At 35.0% G+C, this 23804-nt stretch overlaps 1 protein-coding gene across 7 annotated transcripts in view; it reads left to right on the top strand.

Moving 5' to 3' along the window:
- The window catches only part of Hecw2 (HECT, C2 and WW domain containing E3 ubiquitin protein ligase 2), a 363407-nt gene that overhangs the window by 291816 nt on the left and 47787 nt on the right, over positions 1-23804 (top strand). For all 7 annotated transcript variants that reach the window (XM_048808215.1, XM_048808216.1, XM_048808218.1 and 4 more), the window contains 3 exons: positions 1584-1680; positions 15446-15529; positions 18598-18707. In XM_048808215.1, the coding sequence (XP_048664172.1) occupies positions 1584-1680; positions 15446-15529; positions 18598-18707 (291 nt within the window). The remainder of the gene's footprint in view (positions 1-1583; positions 1681-15445; positions 15530-18597; positions 18708-23804) is intronic.

Below are 23804 nucleotides of genomic sequence, written 5' to 3'. Positions count from 1 at the left end.
CATGGTGTGTGAATCTGTAGTCACCTCAGGAAGTAATCAAGCAAAGGTAGCACGTTCTTAAGGTGTTTTTGTAGCATACAGAAGGCAGCAAGAACCTTCAAAATAGTAAACTAAAAATAAATGAATGTGGGCATATAGGCCTAAAAAACAACTTGAGTGTTAAAATGATGAAGATGAAATAAATCTATGGTTTTCAAACCTGGTGCCCCTAAGGCAGATAGAGTGGATAGACCGAGGGAAGGTCATATCGACTGTCTTTTCCAACATCTTAAATTAGAGCACTTCTCCACTGTTTCTATTTTTAAATTTTTGCTTAAAAAAAAACTATGTGGTGAAATGCAGTGTAATGACAATGACCCAAATATATTTGATAACCACTGGATAGTGCACTGGAAAAGAAGAAATCTAGGGTCAAGTCAGGATACATTTAATTGTGTCATTACTACTGTGATACTACATATCACACGTACAATTTTAAAATGCTGTGAAAAAGTTATCTAGTTTCTAATCTTGGATGAAATATAAAAACTAATAAATTATAAAAATGGCTTTTAGTTCATATATAATGAAATATATATTTAGGGACAGTTTGAGTCAACACTGGGCTTCCATTTTAGCAGATAACATTTAAAAATTTTTATTCATACTCAACTAAAATAGTATGTATGGGCAGCATAATGTACCATAAAATTTCAGACAGCAGATGTCTACAGAATTATACTTCTTTTGTTTAATCATTTGTTAGTTCTTTTTAAAGGCATGTATCTTGATCATATGTATAAACACAAAAGTGTTGACTTAGCCAGGAACTCTCATGTTTAAGAATCTACTCCCTTCTATGAATTTAAATATATTTATGCCTTTCCAACATCTTAAATTAGAGCAGTTCTCCATTGTCTGTTTCTATTAACAGAGTTCTTAATCTATTTTAATTAATTGTTTTTAAATTTCTTTAGCCAGCCTTGATTTGGAACATAAATTTTTTAATCATGTTTTATTCATAGGTGATGATGATTATTATATTGCAGCTGTTTGCATAGTTGTTTTGGTAAAAAGCGATTTATAGCTCAATAGCATTTATTTCCATGCAGAATTTGGGAATGATTTGTCCTCTGTATTTTGATTGTAGCTCTTTGCATCTTTTGTATTTGCGGAACTCTGGTTCTGCCCCTTTACCTCTCTGGCTGGCTAATATTTAACTAGAAAATGATTTTCCATTTATGACTGTTGTCATTTCTGTGAGGTTGATTTTGGTAAACTTAAAATGATCACTATCTAGAATCTTGGTGAACTAATCTTGTCATTTGATAATAAATATGGTTCATATTGAGTTTAATAAGAGTTGAAATGAGTTTAATAGGAATACTTAAGTAAGCCACACACATCAGATATAAGGCATGGTCACATAACAGGTTGGACACACACTGGAATGTCAGCTTCTGTGATGGAAGAGACAGTGTAACTCCAAACTGTGCATCTGAATGCCAGGAATATTAACTATAAAAACTGCTTGTTTTTATATAAAACCACTGATAACACTTTTTAAAAAAAAACTGTTGTCTTTTCTGATTTTTTTTTTTCAGCTTATAATGACAAGATTGTTGCATTTCTGCGTCAACCCAACATCTTTGAAATTCTACAGGAGCGTCAACCTGATCTTACCAGGAATCACTCACTCAGGTAACCATAATCTTGGTATTTGTTTCAAGTTGCATAAGCCCCAATCATTAAATTTTGGTAACACTCGGAAATTCACTCTGTCACTTATTACAAAGGCATCTTCTAGGTCATCAGCCCCAACTCACTGTAGTTCTGACATCTATGAAGTACAAAAGTTGAATGAGATTAGCTAAGCAATCTAGAGCTCTCTTTAAAGAAAAAACATGAAAAAGAAAGAAAAATTAACAGCCAAGAATCATACTAGATATGTATATTATACAGAAAAAAAAAGTGTAGCTAGAGTAAACAAAATAATAGTTTATTGAATTAAGATTTGTAGAGTCTTAGGCTTGGTATTCACATTTTTCCATAATAAAAACACAGTGGAACCCAAGAAAGGAGTATGATTCTTTCTGCTGTCCAGCATTCTCCCTGCATGAACCCTCTCTTCTAAATAGCTCCTTAGCGCTTTCAGCCTGGTTTGACTTTACTGAATACAGGCTGTTCCTCTTCACTGGCAAGCTTTTCTCTTCTCAGTCTGGCAGAAAAGATCTCCTTTTCAAAGCCCAGGACAAGTTCTCCTTCCTTGAAACATTTCAGCTCTGCTGTGGAGTCTCAGTCTCATGATCTAGCCTAGTATTTCTCAATCTCATTAGAGCTAGAAAAGGGGGAATTTAATATTACATAACCCAAGGCCCTACATGCCACCTTTGCAGACATTAATTTGGTGATTTATCATGTAAGGTACCTCTTTTTTTTTTCTTTGTACTGTTTTGGCTATTTGATTTCTGTGCTTTAGTTTGATTTTTGAAGTTTTTAAAACCTTATTTTCCAATTAGATTATAAGATCCTTGTAAAGAGGGATCTTATAAGACTCGTTATTTCTCCTTCTTACTACTCAGACATCTAGACTAGCACTTTGCATAGTGAACTTGTTAATTCAAAAATAAATTATCAGCTATTCTCAGTTTCTCCTGCCTTTTAAAGCTGTCATTACTTTTAAAGTTCTAAAGGCTACAACTACACAACATTTCGAGTATGACATTACAAACGTTGCTTATGTGGAGAATTCAGTTTTACATGATTAACATTAAACTGAAGATTTAGTCCTTTCTCCAACACAGCACTCTGTTCTCAATCACATAAAAGATATCAAAATTATACAAGTGTGGATTTGGTGTGTTTGTTTATTATGAGATCCACAAAGTCATCCATGGTCTAGAGAATCTCGTGTAAGACTTTTTAGTTAATGAAATTGCAGAAATGAGCTCCTTGATGGTCTAATTAAAGATCTTACTGATTCTGGACTTTAAATCAAAGCAAATAAACAAGCTAAATTCTTACTCTTTTGCTAGCCAAAAGATAAAGCAAACACTATTTTCTCTAATCTCTACCACCTCCAGCCGCAGTACATGTCCACAAAGGCTTGCTTATACACACACACACACACACACACACACACACTTACACTCACACTCACACACTCACACAGATTTAGTTCATATCTGTTCCTCTGGAAATACCCTAATCCCCACATAAGAGAAAGAAAAAGGAGGAAACTCAAGTTTTCCACTTTTTCTCTGCACTTCACATTAGCATTTAAAATAATTAATGTGTCTTTCAACCTCCCCATGGGAGAGGTTGGATGCTTTAATCTCTACCTGAACAGAGCATTGTCATTATTCTTTAATGACTTGACAGAACCTTAACAGACCCCAACAGAAGGGAGGCTCCAGGCTCCAGATGGCAACTTCCCAGTTTTCTTTTTTATTTTCTTTTTTACTTTTTTAGTCTTAAGTCTCTAATCTTCTGAACATTGCTGAAGATTTTATAATTGAGTAACACCCAGGGTCCTCAGTTAAGCATAATTTTCTTCTAACATAGATCTCACATGATAATCCCTTACTAAGAAATTGTCTGATAGGCCTTGGAATATGTTTCTATCTATTTACATTTGTTAAATATGATTATGGAAAGCATATGTAATCAGGACAAGTAGAAGGAAATAGGAATTTAAATCAATGAGCTAATGCCAGAGTGTGTGTCACAGTGTACTTTCATTTTCCAAAATGTTTTTGGTAGTTAAGCACTTTGCTTTATCATAATGACCTAAAGGGGAAGTTTGTATATGTGAGAGAACATTCTGTTTCATGTAGTTAAAAACTGCATTGTAAGGACCATTCCCATAAGTAGCAGGAATGGAACACAGCTGGAGTTTAATCTCACATTTCAGTGATATTTTTAATAACAGATTGCATTAACTTTCTGCACTACAACAAAATGCCTGAGATAATTAACTTATAAAGAGAAGAGGTTTATTATTGTTCATGGTCCAGTCCATGATCAGGAGGACCTGTTGACTTCAGGCCTTTGGTGGACAAGCCAGATGGCAGTGTTGGGGAGTATAAATTGGAGTAAAACTGCTTACCTTCTGGCCAGGAGGCAAAAGAGAGAGGAAGGGGCCAGAGTCCCACAATCCCCTTCTGGTACACAATCCCAGTGACCTAAGGACCTCCCATAAGGTACCTTCTTCTATAGGACCACAGTACCTCTCAACAGCATCTTACTGAAGACCTGCCCTTTAACACATAGTCCTTTGGTGGACATTCAAACTATAACATGGACTTATTTATGTGTGGAATAGAGCCACTGGGTAATCTGTATCTCGCAGGTGATTATAAATCATCTGCTCATGCCTTAAGCAAGGATTACCAACACCAACAGAGTTTTCTACACATTCTTCTTCCTCTGTGGCATATCCACTTAAAAGAAATAACCCTTCATATTCTGTCCACAAATTAATGAGGAAATAGAGGACAGCCTTGGAGACTGAAGTAGGTATGCCTCTTTATTTTGTATTTTTCTTCTTTTGTGTGTTATTCTCCCCAAACCAGAAAATAGCAAGCTGTTTGATAGTTTGCATCCATATATAGCTTCCTCTTCCTTGAGACTCCACTTGGGTATCTTTTCCTGTAAAATGGCTGAGAGTTTCCATGCAACAGAATATGGCTTTTATTTCAACTCTGTATTGAAATCACTCCTCTATCTATCATGCAAATGTGAATGGTACCAAGTACCCCCTGGTTTTCATTTTTTAATTTTGAAAGAGATTTATTTCCTTAATTAGAAAAATCAGCATCCAAATTTGCTACCACCTCTGTCAAATGGGAAATGTCCCCTTGGACTGTTATATCCTACTCCTAGTTCTCACTGGAAGACAGTAATCATACCAACATATTTGAATGCTTTGTCATAAAAAACAAGAGATAAAGTAAAAAGTTCCAGTACTGTATCCAAATAAAATATATTCATTTAAAAACTTTTAATAGGAGCTGGGTTGTGGCTGTATAGTAGATGCTTACCTAGCATGTGTGAGGCACTGGGTTGGATCTTTACCACCATGTAAAAAAATAAATAAAAAATAAAGACTGTGTCCATTTACAACTAAAAATATTTAAAAATTTTAAAATAATGTTTTATAGGTGAATTTTATGAATACAAATTCAGTAAAATTTTAAATTTTGGTGTTTGTACAATATTCTGTTATGATAAAGGATCTAAATGTCATAACCCCCCGAGTTAAGAGTTGAGACATTCCCTCTTAATGTGATTATTAAGTCTAACCACTTAATCTAATCCCTGCCTGTCTTGCTCTCCCCAGGAGTCAGTGATAATTATTTTGGGCACCAGGCTGATTCCTCTTTGAGCACTTCCTATAGAAATTCCCTTGCCATAAGAATGTGATCTGTGCCGGGGATGATGGAGTACACCTATAATCCCAGCACCTCTGGAGGCTGAGGCAAGAGGATCACAAGTCCAGAGCCAGCCTCAGGAACTTAGTGAGATCCTAAGCAACTTAGTGAGACCCTGTCTCAAAATAAAAATAAAATGAAAAGAGCTGGATATTGCTCAGTGGTTAAATGCTGCTGAATTCAGTCCCTAGTATAAATAAATAAATAAATAGATAGATAGATAAATAAATAAATAAATGAATGAATGTGATCTGATCTGTGACACTTTTGTTCATTCTGGGTAAATCAGCCCATTTAATATTTTAAGTTTTAGTAAATCAGAAAATTGGAAGTCCAAAACATCCTGAGCCAGAAAAGGCAAATGTATGTGTGTCTCTGGATTCCCTAGACTGGAACTAAACTCAGACTCTGACCTTTATGTTCACATCATCCTATTTTTAGAGCCCTGCATGTTTGAAAATTATTTTGAAATTATTAAACAATACAGAATCATATGGAATTAAAAAGATAAGATTTTCAAAAGCTGATTTATACAAAACAAACCCCAGTTTTCAAAATATCTAACCCATTTCTCAAGTAGAGATTTTATAGCAAGTGAATTTTTCTATATTTATGATCGGGCTAGATATTAATATCAGTTAAAATCTGAACTTTTTGTTCTAAGCATCATGAACTTATTTCTGCTGGCCTGATGTGCTTTCTTGTTGGGACTTGCTTAGCTCTGTCTTTGAGTCCTCCTCTAATTTGTTTACTGCTCGCTCGGATGTCTGGACCAATATGGCAATCTTCTGTTTTTATTGTACTAAAGTTAAATCTAGAATAGAACTGTTGTTTTCCTAAGTTGTAGACCATTTGCTTAGGCATAATTGTTAAATTTTTTAAATACCCAGTTAAAATAACTTATAGAGACCACCTAGTGATGACCATCATGAAATCTTGCTAGAAGTCTCTCACTGAAGACCAGACATCCTGGCTCTTAGAAAGTGGCAAGGAATTCATCTTAAGAGTTCAGATTTAGGGGTCAGCCAGTCCTGGGTTAGAATTCTAGCTCTGCAGTTTGCTCATCCTTCAAAGGTGACAATGAATGAGGCATTTAACAACCCCCTAAGTTGTTACCCCAAAATTGGGGCTGGGAATTTCTAACCTGCAATGTTCTTTTCAAGATTAAATGAGAAAATTAATACTTGGTGTTCAGTGGTATTCATAGCACTTGGTACTATGTAAGCACAGTAAGCATATAATAAATTGAAACTAATATATTATATTAGTAATCTGCATTTCCTTTTGATTGTATCAAAAGGACTCAATTTAAAGTAATTTGCCACTGAACTTTCTGTAATTCTCAAAACCACCAGCCTTGAGACTAAGCATACCTATAAATGGCACTATGTGTTTCTATGCATATAATTGAAGTGCAGCCAGGATCTCCTTAGTTCTGTGATTAACTTCCATATAGGTGAATTTCTAGTTCTATTTTCCCAGTTTCATATAGGGAGATTTTCTCTAGAAGCTTTTACACATATACAGTGAAACCAGCTTTGATTGCTCATGCATAGAAGGCTAGGCAAGAATCAGAAGAAATTAATGAGGACTATGTATCATGTAATGAGGACCAAGTATCATGGAAATATCATTAACATAACAGTTCAAAGCTGGCCAAAGTTCCAGTACTGTATCCAAATAATGAAATGTTTTCATAAGCAGCTCATTTTCTTGTAGATCTAGTGAGAGACTTGGGAATTTATTTACTAAGACAGTAAGAAACAGAGTCTTAGAACCAATTATATATTCTATGACTTTTGTAAAAAAGAATAACTCTACCCATGTTTTATTTAAATGAATATACTAATTTATAGATATGTCTAGGCTTTTGACATATGCATATTCTAATTTTTATATTTTCTGTTCATGAAATCTCATGACTCTTAAATTTAACACAATTATACAATCACCTAAAATTTAAAAAAAAGACACAAAGCAAGAATTCTATTAGCCAAAATTAGTTTAGATTTTTTTTTAGAGTATCACAACCAGGTATTTATTAAATTGTGTCCCTATAAATAGGGTTTCTTCATTTAACCTTGAAAAAAATCCACAAATTACAAATATGTTCACCCACTAGATATTTCTCTAAAATATTGTGTTTTCTTGCTAACAAATGATTCAATTAAGGATTTTCAAAATTGTTTTCTTAAATTAGGAATGACTCTGTTTCAGGTATATCTGTTTCGCTATGGATTTTTGCTATATCCTGCTGCATTTATCAAGAAAATAATTTAGTAAAATGTCTTCCTTAAGTAGCCCATCAGCCATGAACCATTTGTGAACAAAAGCAAAATATCAGTACTGAATTCAACCTCAAAGCTTTTCCCGAATCCAAACGAATACTACATCTATTTCTAAAATCATAGAGAATAATTATCATTTTGTAATAGCACAAAATGGTTTCTAGTGAAATCTGTTGTTTACATAAATTAATCACCCAGTTATTAATGAATCAGGAGTTTTTTAAAAATAAAATAAGCATCCCATCTCTGTTAAAATGTATTTTTGTCTCTATCAGTGGATTTAAATAGTAAAGCAAATTATTTTCAGAAAAAAATTAACTTTGAATAACCAATGCTGAAATTAAAATTACCTTGTTTGATATTCAGTGTCCTGCATACAAATGACTTTTACTGATATATCCCATTGAATCATTTCCTTAGTGGGGAAAGCACATTTTACTGAAGACAATCTTGTGGACCCTTGAGGCATCCTATCTGTCTGCTTTTTATAATTTATGATAGAAATAATGTAATGGTACCATCTGCAGTTAAAATGTCTCAAAACATCTTGTGTTTTCTACCCTATCCATTGTTATATACTTACATTCTAAATAGTATGCCATGAAATCAGGGTCTACATCTTATTCATCTTTTTAATCATTACAGAACTTCTTGTCTTACATTGCATAGAATGGATGTTTGATAAACATTTATTAAATCTATCAATTTCATAGAACATATATTTGGAACTTAATGATAGTACCTGAAATTTTACCTTAAGAGATAAGTAGCTACATTTCCATTAGTCCAATTAACATAAAGATTCATCTTTTTATTACAATAATTTGCCTATTTTTGTATATTCTAATGGGTCATTTAGATCTTAGAAAATAACAGCTTAGCAATTATTTTGATAATGGCTAGATTTTCTTAGCATATAGGATTATTCTTGAGGCTTGAGATGAAATTTTGAATTGTGTTCTCAACTTTTAAAATTATGTTCAGATTTTGATTACAATTATATTTTATTTCTAAGTAATTTGTATACAATAAAATATTTATAGTTATCCCCTTTTAAATTTCATATCTATATTATTTTTTTTCATGTATTCAATCCTTTCATTTCTTGCAATAAAACCTTTTTGTTCTCTTCACATAGGGAACTGGATTTTTCTCTTTAGGCTTTCCCAAAGTATTTTATATCTTTGTTTCTGATGTGGTAGATTTTGTTTTTTGATCTTCTAAATTATAACTGCCAAAATATGGGAAACTACTAGTTTTTCTGAAATTGGTACTTCTCATTATTTTCCCTATGCCATGGCATTTTATATCACTTTAGGAAAATACAGCTATCCTTACCTCTCCCTTTTCATTCTGTTTAACTTGCTTGTCCATTCTGAGTGCTTCATAGTAAGCATTTTTGTGGGATTTTTTTTGTATATTTAAAAAAATTAAATGGAATTATAATATAGCTTCAATTCCAGAATATATTTTTATTAAAAATACTTGTTATCAAATACATAATAAAATATTATAATTCATAAGAAAATATAAACCATAGTTATATATCCTGTATATCTAAATGTTAATTCCTCAAAATAATGATAGGCTTAGGGTTTAAGCTGTTAGAATGCCTTAAGAAAGACTCATTATAACTAGGTGCTTTTGTGCATAATAATGAATCTCTCTCTTTTTCCAGTACTAGAGATTAAATACAGAGGTACTCTATCACTGAGCTACATCCCCAATCTTCAGAATTTTTTTTTTTTTTTTTTTTTAATTTTGAGACAGGGTTTCCTTGTTTTCCAGGCTGGTCTAGAATTTGTGATCCTTCTGCCTCAGCTCCCAAGTAGCTGGGATTACAGGCATGTGCTGCTGCACCAGGCATAACGAAATTTCTTTTACAAAGTTCAAAATTGTTTTGCTTCACAGTAGTTCCCCACTTAAGAGTGGATGCATGTAATCACACATATAACTGAACCTTAGACACTTTTTTCATATAAATATACATAGCTGTGGAAAAGTTTAATTTATAAATTAGGCACAGTAAGAAGTTAACAATAGCATCATAAAATAGAAAAAATAGAAAAATTATAACAATATGCTATAATAAAAGTTATTTAAACCTTATGAATATTTTATTGCTAGAATTTTCCAATCAATATTTTTGGACTAAAGAAAACAGAGATAACTAAAACTGCAGAAGGTGAAACCATAGCTAAGGGGAACCACTGTATATAGATTGCTTTATTGGTAGTCATAGTTTCCATCATCTTTTGAATTATGAGGAATGTAAACCCTTCATATGGATTATCTCTGTGCTTCTCATCGCATTTTTTCTTGTTTTATGGAGAGGCCAGTGTCTTATCTACTATATATCATAGAAGTACTCAATAAATATTTGTGGAATGAACTCCATAATTAGAATGACTTTCCCATAACAAACAGAAAAAAGAGTGGGTCATCAGAAATCTAGCTTGACTGTTTTCAATAGGTATTACTGTCAGTAGAGAAAAGAATAAACACTTAGGAAGCCTGCCTAATAATATATTCAGTAATTAAAAATTTCTGAGAGCTTACAATATAATAGGCTCTATGCTAAATATTTTATCTTCATTCTATAATTATGCTTATTTTATAATAAAAAAGCAAGCAAAAAGAGTCAAGTAATTCTTAGTTCTTAGCTTGGAGATAACTTATATCAATTTATGATACATTTTGCTCATAAGCATGTAGAGAATTAATTTCACTTCTGTGTCTCCATAAGAATCACATGACCATATGGACCTATACCTCCAAATCTAACCTTTGTAATGGGAGGTAGAAAGAAAAGTTGACCTTTCTACTGCTTTGCTCTAGCAGGGAAGTCAGACAACACTCTGTGACTCTAATAGGGAGTATGAACATCAGTGCTATCTTTCCTTTTGTGTCAGTATATCTTTGGGGAAGTCGAGGGTACTTCTCTAAAATTACCCTCAGGCAGTTTTAAAAGCATATGTACTGGTGACTGTGTTACCAAACTGTTTCTGCAGGAACCCAAGTGTGCAGAGTTTACAATCCAGAGAGTTTTGCGGTTTAGAGCTCTGCTGCTTCTAGTTGTTTTTAAACACGTGCTGTCCTTAACTTCACCAAAATGTTGGTTGGCTTCAGTGAGAATATTTTCTGTGGGAATTTTAGTCTTGAGACTTTGCTGTCCTCAAATGATCTTCTGCCAGAGTTGATCTTCTGGGGGTGATCCTGTGCGCTAGAGGAAGTGGTTAGGAGGCCTAAACATTGTGATTCTGAGACAGCACTAACTAAGGAATTTTTCCTGAAGTTGTCACTACACAGCTTAGCATTTTGACCATCTAGTTGTGGGTTTTCCTACTAAGAGATTACCTTTTTTAAAATAAATAAATAAATAAATAAATCTCCTCTTCACCTGTCTTTGCAATCTCCCCAGTGGATTCTGGTTTAGTAAATAATCTGACATCAGCTTTCTGATTCTTTTTTTGTTTCCCTGCCGAAGCAAAATATGATAGCAAGATTGTTTATTCCAAACACAAGTGGACTGTCAGAAGCCAGATATGTTATTTGGGCATTAACTGCTCATGTGCCTAGTTTGTATCTTATGAAGAACTCATTGTGTGCATATCACAGTGCTAGGTATCTAGGGAGTACAAAGATGGAAGAGGAGGGGCTTTTGCTCTGAGAAATTCGAATTTCTAAAGGAACTTATTATAATCTTCATTATAAACCACTAAGAATGAATAGAATTTCTTCCTGCCACAGAGTCCCTAACTCTATATATTAACAAAATAAACTTGAGTAAATAAATGTATTAAAGTAATATTCAGACATCCCCCTAATCACTATCAGACATATTTTAGCAACATTTCTCAGACCAATTATGCAAATTTCAAACACTGAGTGGATTCAGAAATTCATAGCACTCAATCTGTTATTTTTCCATCTAAAAGGAAAAGAAATGTTACAGAACTATCAAGTAGACTTTCCCTAGTTTATTTTAAAAGAAATTTAAATGTGTACAAATGTAAATTATGGGAAAACCTCTTATGCTTATGGTTTCTATAGATTATAAACCTAAAGATAAATTAAATAAAAACTAAGAAAATTAGTAATGTTTGAACAAACGAGTAATATAAGAAGATTTTTTTTTTTGCCTTCCAGAAGCCAAATCACCAATGTTGAGACCATCATCAGTGGAAAGACAATCTGTACTTTTTGTGCTATTTGTGTTTGAATTGATTTTTCTGGTTTTACTTCTACTAGTCTTTCACATGTATCCTTAGCATTATCACAATAATCATTTTTCCTTCTTAACAAAAAACACGTTTATATCTACTGATTCATTGTTTTATTAAGTCAATTTATTTAATTATATATCCCCAGATAAAATATTGAAGAAGAAAGATATCACTAAATGCACCCTAGGATGAGTGGATTCTACCACCCACAAGTTTTCTATTTGCAAACTACTGTAAAGCTTTTGTTCTTAGAATAAGCCATGACATCTTTGATGCATTATTTAGCATAAATGCATAATTTACTTTTAAAATCCATCTCTTCTATTTTCTCTCTAGCCCATGGCAACTTGCATGACTTAGCCTCACTTGATCATTTTCTTGACGCAAATTAATGCTGCAAGAGAAAAGTTTTGTCCTTGTAATTGGTAAGAAAATTGTGCACGAGCAACAAACTGTGGCTGTCATATTTAACAACAAGGCCCTGCTGACCTAAGAGCAGCCAGTCCTGCTCATTAGTACTTTTAAAAGTTCATCTCAGATTGCTTGGCACCAAGTGCCTTGTAACTGCAGACCTGGGACTGCAGACATTCGTCATGAATGTCATCCTTATTATCTGAAATATGCTTCTATCATTTTAGCTCATTTGAGCACCAAAGTGAAAATACAAAATTTAAAAATGATTGGAAAACTCCAGATCATGTCTATAGATTTCTAGTAGGCGAGGACACCAGTTTGAGAAACACTAGTCTAGAATATTAGGCAAATATCTGATAACCAAGGAACAGTTCCTTTTTCTTTCTCAGAAAAGAGGTGACATTTCTGAGATGTCTGCTGACTTCTCTTTTTCCTTCAGCCTTGATCTGCTCTTGACCAGAGTTAACCAATATCTTTCTTCTACATAAAAGGACTGTGTAGACTAGGCACAGGTGTAAGGCCAAAACAGAGTTCCCTTAAGTGAACAGAACCATTGACATAATTTCACACAATACCAGAATTGACATTGACTTTCTCTCTTCTGCTGCACCATAAGCTCTTTGACAAGTGACTCTGTCCTACTCCCTTGGGATTCCCAGTGTGTGAGACCATGCATGGCAAATAGGGGGTGCTCTGGAAAGGTTTGCTGTAGGAGCACATAAATATTCATAGAAGAAAGAACTCAATACATCAGATGACATGTTCCCGTTTCTGCTCCTGGAAGCATATGACACATGGCTCGTCATTATGGGTCAGATGAGTTGGCCTGGAGGAAACTAGTCTCTGCCTGTCTCTGGTATGTTCTTGCCTGAAGAATCACACTAGTTGCCCACTGCGTAGTGGTTAATATCTGGAAAGTGATGAAATATTTCCCATTTGGCATACTTCCTCTGATGCCTTCCCCCTTTCCTTTCCTCATCTTATCATCCCTATGACTCAGATGAGCTGTGCTGGTTTTCTTATTCACAGGAAACTTATAGGCCACAGTCCAGAACATAGGCTCTTTATCATTCATCACTCGACCCGTTCATACAGTTGCAGTTAAGTCAGGACGAATGCTCATGCTCTTTGGTTTTTGGTTTTGTTCTATTTGCCTGACTTCATTGTGATGATAGGTCAAGCAGATAAACTGTGTATTTGTTGGAGATAACTTTTGATTCTTCAAGATCAAAGCATATTGTTATTGACCCTTATACAAGTACTGCTTTGGTTAAGTAATTATTCATTTTTTTCCAAGATAATTATTTTTCTAACTTAGCCTTTTTGAGTCAGTGTTTAGATTTCTTATCAGAAAACCATTCACCAGATAATGGGCATAGGTTTCCATCACATGCTCCAGACCACTTGAGGGAAAATGTCTTTCCTGATTCAAGCCTTCATGTTAAAGTAATCTCAGCTGGGAGGCTACACTTCTGAGCAGTTTTCTTTTCTTTTCTTTTCTTTTTTTAACCAGGGATTAAACCCAGGGATGCTTAACCACTGAGCCATATCTGCAGCCCTTTAAAAAACTTTCTCATTAAGTTGTTTAGGGTCTCACTAAATTGCTGAGGCTGGCTTTGAACTTGTGATCCTCCTGCCTCAGCCTCCTAAGGCACAGGGATTACAGGGGTGTGCCACCGTGCCTGGCATGAGCAGTTATTTTATGCACCTCTCCATCATTCATTTCTTCAGTCTTTTCTTTAAAAAATGGTAGTTACTGGCAATAAAGGACAGAAAAGAAAATTTGGTAGTACTAAAGATTAGATGCTTTGTATATTAACATTATGTAAAATGGATCTAGCCACAAGAAACTGAAGAACTAAGCTCTAGATCACACCTCTTAATCTGTGTAGCTAAGGGCAAATCAATTTTGATGTAATGGGAAATTCTTGTCTGAATAATTAAGCCTTGCTGTCCACTTATTGCCTTCAAGTCTGTGGGCAATCTTAAGAGAATTTGGAACTTGTAAACCTAAAATTCATTGGAACTTTATGAAAATATCAAGTAGAAAAATAAGATGTTCTGTAGATAAAAACTAAATCTCAATAAATACAGAGACTGACTTTTCATTTTGTAGTAGAGTAATCAAAATAGATTGTCCTTAGTGCTCAGAGTAAAATTGCAGATCTTCTTGGCCTCTCTGTTCCAATCAAATGTGATAGTTTTAGTACCACAGTTTTTTGTTTTTATTTTTTCCCCTATCTTACAAAAATGAACATGGTATGCTTTGAAATAGCATTAGGTAAACAAGGGAAAGCAACTAAGAGAATTTTTTAAATTAAAATTGTGTTCTATATCAATACAATTTGTTATATATATACTTGTTATATACAAGTTGAAAGCTGTAACATGAAGATAACTTATGAAACAAAAAAAAACTGGTGCTGTCACATGTGTTCATAATAAAATAGTGCCTGAAATAACTCACACCACTGGGTTGGATATGTATAGGTATGTTACATGTTTGCCCATATACAAAAAAAATCTGTTTCATCAACTGTAGTAACTAAGTGTTTCTATTTTTCACGGATTCAAAAAAAAGCCGTATGCATTTATATTGAAATTATAATGCATAGATACAATCTGCTTCCAGGTAGCAATGAGCTCCTCACACTTAACTTTAGATCTACCCTTAGAATAGATGAATGATCTTAACAATCCCTTTTTAGAATAGCAGGGGATGAATGTGAATACTTACTTATGGACGAGCAGGGGACCAGCCTAAAACTGTTGCTTAGATTTTTACTCACAATGGCCTTCACTCACAGAGGGGACTGGTTTTAACGACTCCATCGTACTACTGTCTTGAGCAGTCCTTAGTCAACAAAATGTTCAAAGCAACAACATAATACCCTCCACACCCATGTTAGAACTAGGAGATGTTGATGTTCCCAGGGTCCTCCGTGGGATGTGTATTCCTAGGGGATTACAGAGTAACTGCCACACAATAGGAGCCAAAATGTGCTCTGGAAATTATTTTTAAAATGTGCTTCACAATGAGTTACATCCCTAAAGCCTTCCACATGTATTCTGAGCTTGTTTTTTTTTTTTTTTCCAATCTGAACAGGGAGAAGATCCAATTTATTCGAACTGAAGGGACCCCAGGATTGGTACGCCTTTCTAGTGATGCAGACCTTGTTATGTTGCTGAGGTATGTAACACGGTGAAGTAGACAGTTTCCTGATAGATACTAGGAAGCATTTTAGAAAATAATATGCCAATATTGATAGCCTAAACATGTCTTCTTTATCTTAAAATAGACTTAAGGAAATACATTGAAGATTTATTTGAGAAATTACATTTGTTACCACAGAGACCTGTTTAATTTTGTTTTTACCCTCCTGGAAAAAGGATGTGGTATTTGAGAAGGGAAAGACTATAGAGATGAATGAATACAATGTCCTAGTCAGAATGGAATAGAAGAGTAACCAGAGAAGCTACATACGATTTACCTCCTCAGGGCAGGACAGAGGTCATCTTTATGTTTTCTTTTTTTCTCAAAATGTGTTTTGTTTCCTTCTGCTGATTCAAGATATTACTTATTTACTTTGTGGTTTTATGAGTTTAGGTTTGGGAAGTTGGATCAGAAAGTTGAAATTTGGTCCCTGGCACTCACTGCCAACTTGAAAGCCCTTTATAAAGTCGACCCGTTGTATTTTCTTTTGTGATGGTTAGATTGGCTTTGGTTTTTAAATTTTAGAGTAGTTCAGAAGGGAAACTGTCAAGTTTTCAAAAGACTTTCTCAGTTTTAATATCATCTCTCAAATATAGGCAAGCCAGAGTAAAATAAAGGTCTGTTCTACCTAGTGGTTGGGAAACCCACCACAGAGGCCTCTGAAGAATTTAAGGGAATGTCATGCTGAGCCACTGAGGTGTTGTTTTATTTGTCCCTGAGTGCTAACAACCATTCATGTTTTTTATGATGATCTTGACTCTGGCCATTTCTAATTCTCCACTTGATGGTTGCTGTCTATGTTGCCATATTTCTCACTGACCACTTGATTGTTGCCAAAAGCTTATCCCTTGTATTGTTGCCCAAAAGTTGTTTGTGTGGTTGAAGCATAACTCAAAAGGATGTCATCACTTTCCACAGCCACTTTTCTCCACTTGACCTTGAACAAAATCTGCAAGGGAGGTGTCACTTCTCATTTTAGGGATGGCCTGGCTCCTCTTCTGTGGTAAACTGAGCTAATTCTGAAAGCAGCATCTAGTGCTTACATGGTCAGGAAGACTACTGGCCTGTTAACATCAGAGTGTGATCTTTCTTTCTTTCTTTCAGAGTTTGGTGACAAAATAGTTTTGTTACAAAATTCTGGCTAGAAAATGACTCTTTTGCTTAATTCTAGAAATCTAATTTTTTCATTTAAACTAAGAATTCTGCTTTTGGGATTAGTAAGAACTATATTATAAAGCAAAAGTCATGAATATTCTTCAACTAACCTTAGTTAAATAATCTCTAGATGGTTTAAGTTTACATATTTTATTACCCTAGAGTTTCAAATATTTGTACTTTGTTCTTTGATAAATACTGTAATTTGCATGAATTTCTATGTATTATGTGGTTGAATTCAACAGTATCTGAAATCTCTTGTATAAAGGGCAAGGTCACATTGTCCTCTGTTTTAGGAAAATACACAGGTTCTCTGAAGGTAATGATTATTTAGAGTGGTATGAAAAATCTACCTCTATTTAGTAGTTCCATTATTGTTACATAAAAATGTTTTACTTCATTTGAGTGACCAAATGTATTTATTATTTTAATAATAGTACACAATGATACATGTGTTATACATACCTGCTTGTAGTTTAATGATTATTAAAAATGTGGGTGTTTTGTTTTTATCCTCAGTTCTTTATTTTTTACACCACTTTGGTATTGGATTTGCTTCAATCAGTGACTATGGACTCAAGCAGAGTATTTATTGTGTACATAGTGGAAGATTTTATGTTGGTTTTTGTATTTTGTCTGTTTCTTAAGAAGGGAAATCACCCCAGTACAAATGTACTTGATTTTCAGTGAGCCGCAATGTAGAAATAATACAGCTCTATGACACTTTCAACTCAAAGTCAACCTGTGTAAAGTTACCATCTAACATGGCTATTATAAAACACAAGAATTTTTAAATGACCCGTGGCACTTATTGTTGATTATTCAATTCCCTGTATCCTTTTAATAACTCAAGTCATGTAAAACTCATGCTTCTATCAGAACTCATACAGGAAATGATTGATTATTTAGCCACATAAAATTGCAAAATTTATATAATAAAAGATACCACATATCAAGGGATAAAGAAAGGTAACAAACTGAAAGGATAATATTCACAGCACTTGAACAAAGAGATCGAGATCCTTACTACCTACACTGCTAGGTAGATGTTAGCACCATGAATAGATGACGAATGCCCTTAGAATATTTTAAAAGAAGAAACCCAAAAGAAAAATGGAAAAAAGATATAAAAATGCATTTCATAGAAATTGAAGCACGAATAAATTAATGGAAAAACTCTTATAATCCTAAAAATGCAATTTCAAATAATGAGATACCATATCACAATAGAAGATTGTAAAACTCAAAAACTCTGATAATACCAAATGAGACATAGGAACTCTCATTTTACCTGGGTTTGGTGGGATTGTGGTTTCTTCAATCTCTTTGGAGTGCATATGGATAATATTTTGTACAGTTGAAAAGCCATATGTGTGTTTACTGAGAAACTACTTTTAGGTATATGCTACATTTACACCTAAGAAACTCTTTTATACATATACAAGGTGACACATAGAGGATAAAAGTATGCACTTTGAAAAAAGTAAATATTTCTCCAAAGAGGTATAGAGAAATAAACTGATATGTTTATAGAATGGCCTGCTATATTGTAGACAAAAGGAACACACTAGATCCTTATGCATAGATATCAGAATTAGAACAATATTGTTGAATGAGAAAAAACAAATCAAGAATGCTATATACTTAGAGTTTATATAATTTTTAACAATGTAGGAGGCATTGTTCATCTATACATTCCTCTATATAGATACGTTTCAGAATACAAAACTATGGAAGAATACCTGTAAGTCATGGTGGTGGAGAACAAGGGACCTCTGAGGGATGGGCTGTGAGGAGTACAGACTCTCCTACTTTCCTACTCATTGTGCAAATGAGGCTTCCCCCACCTCTTTGACTAAAGTATGCATTTTGTTTCTTGTGTTCTTCAGCTTATTTGAAGAAGAGATAATGTCATATGTGCCTCCACATGCCTTACTCCACCCCAGCTACTGTCAGTCCCCACGTGGCTCCCCCGTGTCTTCTCCTCAGAACTCACCAGGTAGGTCCACCTAACTGCTCATGTGAATTCTCTGAGGAGTATGCCCCAAAGTCAGATATTCTCTCCTTCCTAAAGGACTAGTGTAGGCACAGGTACATGTTGTGTGGCATTTGTTGTCTCTTAAAAGCAGCTTGTTTCTGTGGGGATTCATTTTAGCAGAAAGATGATGAATAGGGGGATAAATGTTAGTAGTACGACAGGCTTCCATACAATTTACTCATTGTTATGTTATGTGGTGCCTTATACACCTTGGAAAATACTAAGGTACAAAATACTATGTTAGTTTTAAAGTGCCAGTGGGGAGACATTGGAAAATAAAGTCTCCATTCTCAAGACATAATATTGAATTTAAATTATTCAGTGTCATGGACTTAGATATTCTCCCCTTCAGTATTCACTAACTGTATTAGATAGGAAAAACAAAAAGAAAGCTAAATGGGCAGAAAGAGCATATTGATAGATAAATTCAGATTTGTAAACTCAAACTCTTTTGAAAAATGAATGTGAATGAAGGAGGGAAGGAGTAAATGAATGGATGAATGAATGGTAAAAAATGAAACATAACAAATGAGTCTTTTTTTTAAGGAAGGTAGACATAATTCTGACAGAACATTGACTATATTTATCCTTATTATAGGCAATGAATTTTTCACACTTTAACAGCTATAAAATTTAAAACTGTTTCAATATAAATTCAAACATCCAGGGTATCACTAAAAGCGCTGTATGTTCTTTGATATTTCACATGTGTTTTCACATATTGCTATGATAATGAAGCTGCAGCCTAACTGAATACTGCAAACAGGAACAGGTCTATTAATTTGTTCACATAACACAGATTTATTGAGCATCCAACTATGATCCAAGCACTGAATTAAACCCTGGTGGTATACAGATGAATAATGCAGTCTGCCTTTGAAGGGTTCATGGAGGTGTAGTGAGTCAATAATGACTCTGAACTCTGTTGTTAGTCCTGTAATGAAGAGCTTGTATGGGAACGCAGATGTGGGAACAATTATTCCTTCAGTGTTGGGGGTGGGGTGTTTGGGGAAGGTGAGGATAACAGACATGAAGTCACCCTTAGATGCTGATGAATAGGAATCTGCCAAGTAGACCAAAGAAAGAACTTTCTAGTTAATGGGGAAGCATAAGCTAAGGTGCAGAAGCATGAAAAGCATTGTTAGGGGCAAGTTAATAGTTACAAGTGAAGAGGAGGTCTGAAAGCTCAGGTTGGTAAGGTAGAGTAGGTCCAGTTGGTCAGTGAAGCCTTATCTCAATGAGAAATCCATGAGAAACCTCTGAAAACTTATAAACAGAAGAATAACAATAATATAGATTCGTTTGGTGACAGTATGGAGAATAGACGAGAGACTGGAGCCCAAGATACCATTTGGGAAGCTGTTACGTTAGCCTTGTGACACGATGAATAAAAGGCTGGACTGGGGCACTGGGTGAAGACATGGGAATAAATGCAGGGGTTATGATGGATGCAGAGACAAGGACTTTGAGTCCATATAGGGAAGAGTCAAGGTAGAATCGAAGGTCCTTACTACCTACATTGCTAGGTAAATGTCAGCACCATTTACCAAGAAGGAGAAAAAGGTTAGACTGGAAGTGAGAGGTGAAATGAATTTGGTTTTGGATGTATTTTGTTGAGAAATCTTTGGGCCATCAGCTGGAAATACACAAAGACATCTGGAAAAAATAGTCATGGAGTGAAGTAGAGGTTGATAGCCAGGAATTGAGTGTACTGGTGGTAATTGAAGCCCAGAGTGTAGTTTAGAGGAAGTAGGGAGGAATGCCAGTGAAAAGAAAATAGTTGATGATGACATGGGGAGCCTCAATATTTAAGTGATGGGCTGAGGAGAGTAAAATAAGGTGAGCCAATGGATTTGGGCATAGAATTAGGAAAGTCTTTTGAGGGGAGTCAGTTTTCAAGGGGATGCAGTTCACAGAGAAAAATGCTCAAAGGTTTCAAGAAGAATGTGGTCTGAGGAGAGGCCATTAGATCTTAAAATTGTGACGTTATAAACGATCTCTGCTAAAGAGTCTATGAACTAATAAACTGGATTATGACCAGTTATAGAATGATGCAGGATGTAAAGTAGAAGCCAGGAGTGTGGCATGCTCTTTTCACAAAGCATGGAGTTGATGAGAAAGGAAAGGCAGAGGAGAAAGTGAAGAAAGGGTCTTTGGGGTAGGGTAGTTGAGCATGTACCTGGAGCAGTCACAGGGTGGGTGGAAGGAGAATGGTTTATTGAATGAGGCAAAAAGCAGCCATCACAACACAGGCCTTTGGGAAGGCAGGACACAGAAAGGAACAGCATGGGCCAACTCTGGAAGAGTTGGAGACAACTGTTCAGATGACACCAGGTGAGAGGAAATATTCTTGACACTACAAGTAAGTTCAAAGATATAGGGGAAAAAACTGATGGAATACATAGCTGACCTTAGTCATTTACCAGCTGTGTGACTTGAAGTAAATTCACCTCCTTCCCTGATCTTGAATATTTCTTTTTCTGTAAAATGGACATAAGGATAGTCACTTTACCTCTGATGGTTATTTTTGGAAAAATGCCTTTAGTGATGCTGGAACTTAGCAGACCTCCAAGAAATGTTAATTTATCCTTTTTTCTTTCTTTCTGGAAATTTTCTCCCAAGAAGCATAGTTTGTCCATATATGAGTCATTCATAACTGGATCCACGTCTTACTGATTTGCAGAGCTGGCTGCTTAGGCATTTCGTCATTCAGGGAGGTCTTTTTTTAGTAAGAACCTATGCTAGGCTGGGCACAGTAGTACATACTCATAATTCTAGCTACTAGGAAGGCTGAAGCAGTGGGATCACAAGTTCAAGGCTAGCCTCAGCCATTTAGCAAGACCTTGTCTAAAAATAAAATTTAAAGGTGAAAAAAAAAGTTGGGGGTGTGCTAGACCCTGGGAGGTTCAATCCTCAGTAACACACACACACACACACACACACACACAACAAAAAACAAAAAAAAACAAAAAAAACAAGAGCGATAGAGAAGAAAAGAACAAACAAACAAATGAACCTTTGCTAAAGTTTCGTCTGATGTTCATGGTTAAAGAAAGAAGCCATGTAGATTATCAGTCATGCCATCAAGGTTCTCCATTCTAGGCTCTTTCTGAGGCCCATCCTTCCTCAGAAAAAGGTAGATCACCAGATTCTCTTAGGAGCCCTGCAAAGTATGCTCTTAAAGACTGGCTGAACATTCTTTGATTTTGTGCGAATATTTAAAATGGTGACCCAGTTTACTTCTTCATTTAGCATCCAAATGCACATGAGTAATCCATGGTGGTCCTAAAATTCATTCTAGAAGCTTATATTTAAACATTTTCCAAAGACATGTGTAATCCAAATATATCTAAATTACTAGCAGCATTTGTGGTGGTTTTAATTTTCAGGAAGAATCATCTCCACATTTTTTGGCCTACTCTGTTTCAATGGGCCCTGTTTGATCTTGAGACTGGGATGTACTGCCTGATATCAGTGGAAGTAGCTGTAACTAATTCCACATGATAGAAGAGCAGGACTTGCTAGCCTCGTTTCCTTTGTGGAGGAATCTTCTGTTTCTTTAAGTCAAATAGCTTCTTCTACCAGTATTCCTGAAGGTTTGGTAAAACTAATATTTTAAAGTGGCCTGATCCTTTTTATCATAAGTGGAATTTTACCCCCTTAAGTGGTGTGAGAATAACATTGTGAAAATTATGACAACAATAAATTTTAATGATCTTCATTCAGAATGCCCAGGAACCTGGTAGTATTTCCATGTTTTTCCTCATTCCAAGCACATTTATGGGTCTTTTCACATACAGAAGAGAGAGGGGCTTTGGAAACTTTGACTCACTGCTTTCTGCAGCTGTTAGAGTGCTCACTTAAAATTTGTCAAAATTTTGGAATGTGAAGGTTCATTTTTCTAGGACCTTTATAATGCCAATCCCAACCTCTGCTCTGCCAGAAGGAAAAGATCTTTGCAAATACCGTATGGTTTATTATGCCAAATAGGGGACCCAGAAGTTTATTTAAGTGAACATTTCTAGGAATTTAAATGCAGTAACACCTAATTTATCTAATATTGTTGGAGATGTGCTCCCTTATGTGAATTTTCCAGGTAATCAAAGCTATGACTTTAACTACATGAGAATTTGTTTAACCGACTATTTGCTGAAACTCTTCATAAGTACATTATATTTCTCCTTGCTTTCATATACACAGCTCATTGAGGAGATTTCATGGTTTGGGAGATCATTGTGCCTATTATGGTGCAGAGCTGTGGTCACTTGATTAGGACTCAACGGGAAGCTAGGACCTGCACAAGGTCACACTAAGAGGAAGTAAACAGACTCAAAGAGCCCTGGAGAGCAACTTGAGGGTCTTCACTGAAGGTTTTCTTGAGGGAATGGGCTGTAAAAGGGATTATTTCATCCAACATATGGTGGGACTCTCATAAAATCTTCTTTTCCTCTTTCTCTCCCTGCAGAGTGTTAGCATCTTACCAACTGCTCGTTCTATACCCTTCCCCCTTGCTCCCCCAGCTCTCTCTCCTCTCAGATATGTCTTTAGCAGTAGAGAGCTTTTGCTTTTCGGTAGTCCTCCATGTTCTCATCCCTATTAGGATGCCGGTCATTGTCATGCCTGTCAGCATTCCCTTTATAAGTTGCTTCTTTGCCAAAATCTGAGAAATCAGAGCATCAAATTGTTTTCAATGCATGGTATGTACATGTGCATCCACAAACTCAAAATATGACCCAAGGGCCTTTTACTACTCTTAGAGAATAAAGCAAAAATGTGAGGGATTCAGCACTTGTTTTGTGCCAGCTAGTTCTGAGGTTTTGCTTTTTATTTATTTATCTTATTATTTCCATCAGTTTCAGTGTTGAACTATGGTTCAGAAGGTAGAGCCTTCCAGAAGTTATTGTAATGCTCAATAGTTTGTTTATACACACAGGGAATTGTTGTTGTTGTTGTTTAAATCATATGAAGAGCTTCTTTCTTTCTTGTTTCTTTTTTCCTTTCTTTCTTTTTCTTTTTTTCTTTCTTTCTTTTTTTTTTTTTTTTTTTTTTTTTTTTTTT

The sequence above is a fragment of the Marmota marmota genome, unplaced genomic scaffold, assembly GCF_001458135.2.
Source record: "Marmota marmota marmota unplaced genomic scaffold, marMar, whole genome shotgun sequence".
NCBI classification, from domain to species: domain Eukaryota; kingdom Metazoa; phylum Chordata; class Mammalia; order Rodentia; family Sciuridae; genus Marmota; species Marmota marmota.
Note: the sequence above shows the minus strand (reverse complement) of the source record. Positions and strands in the feature narration are given on the sequence as shown.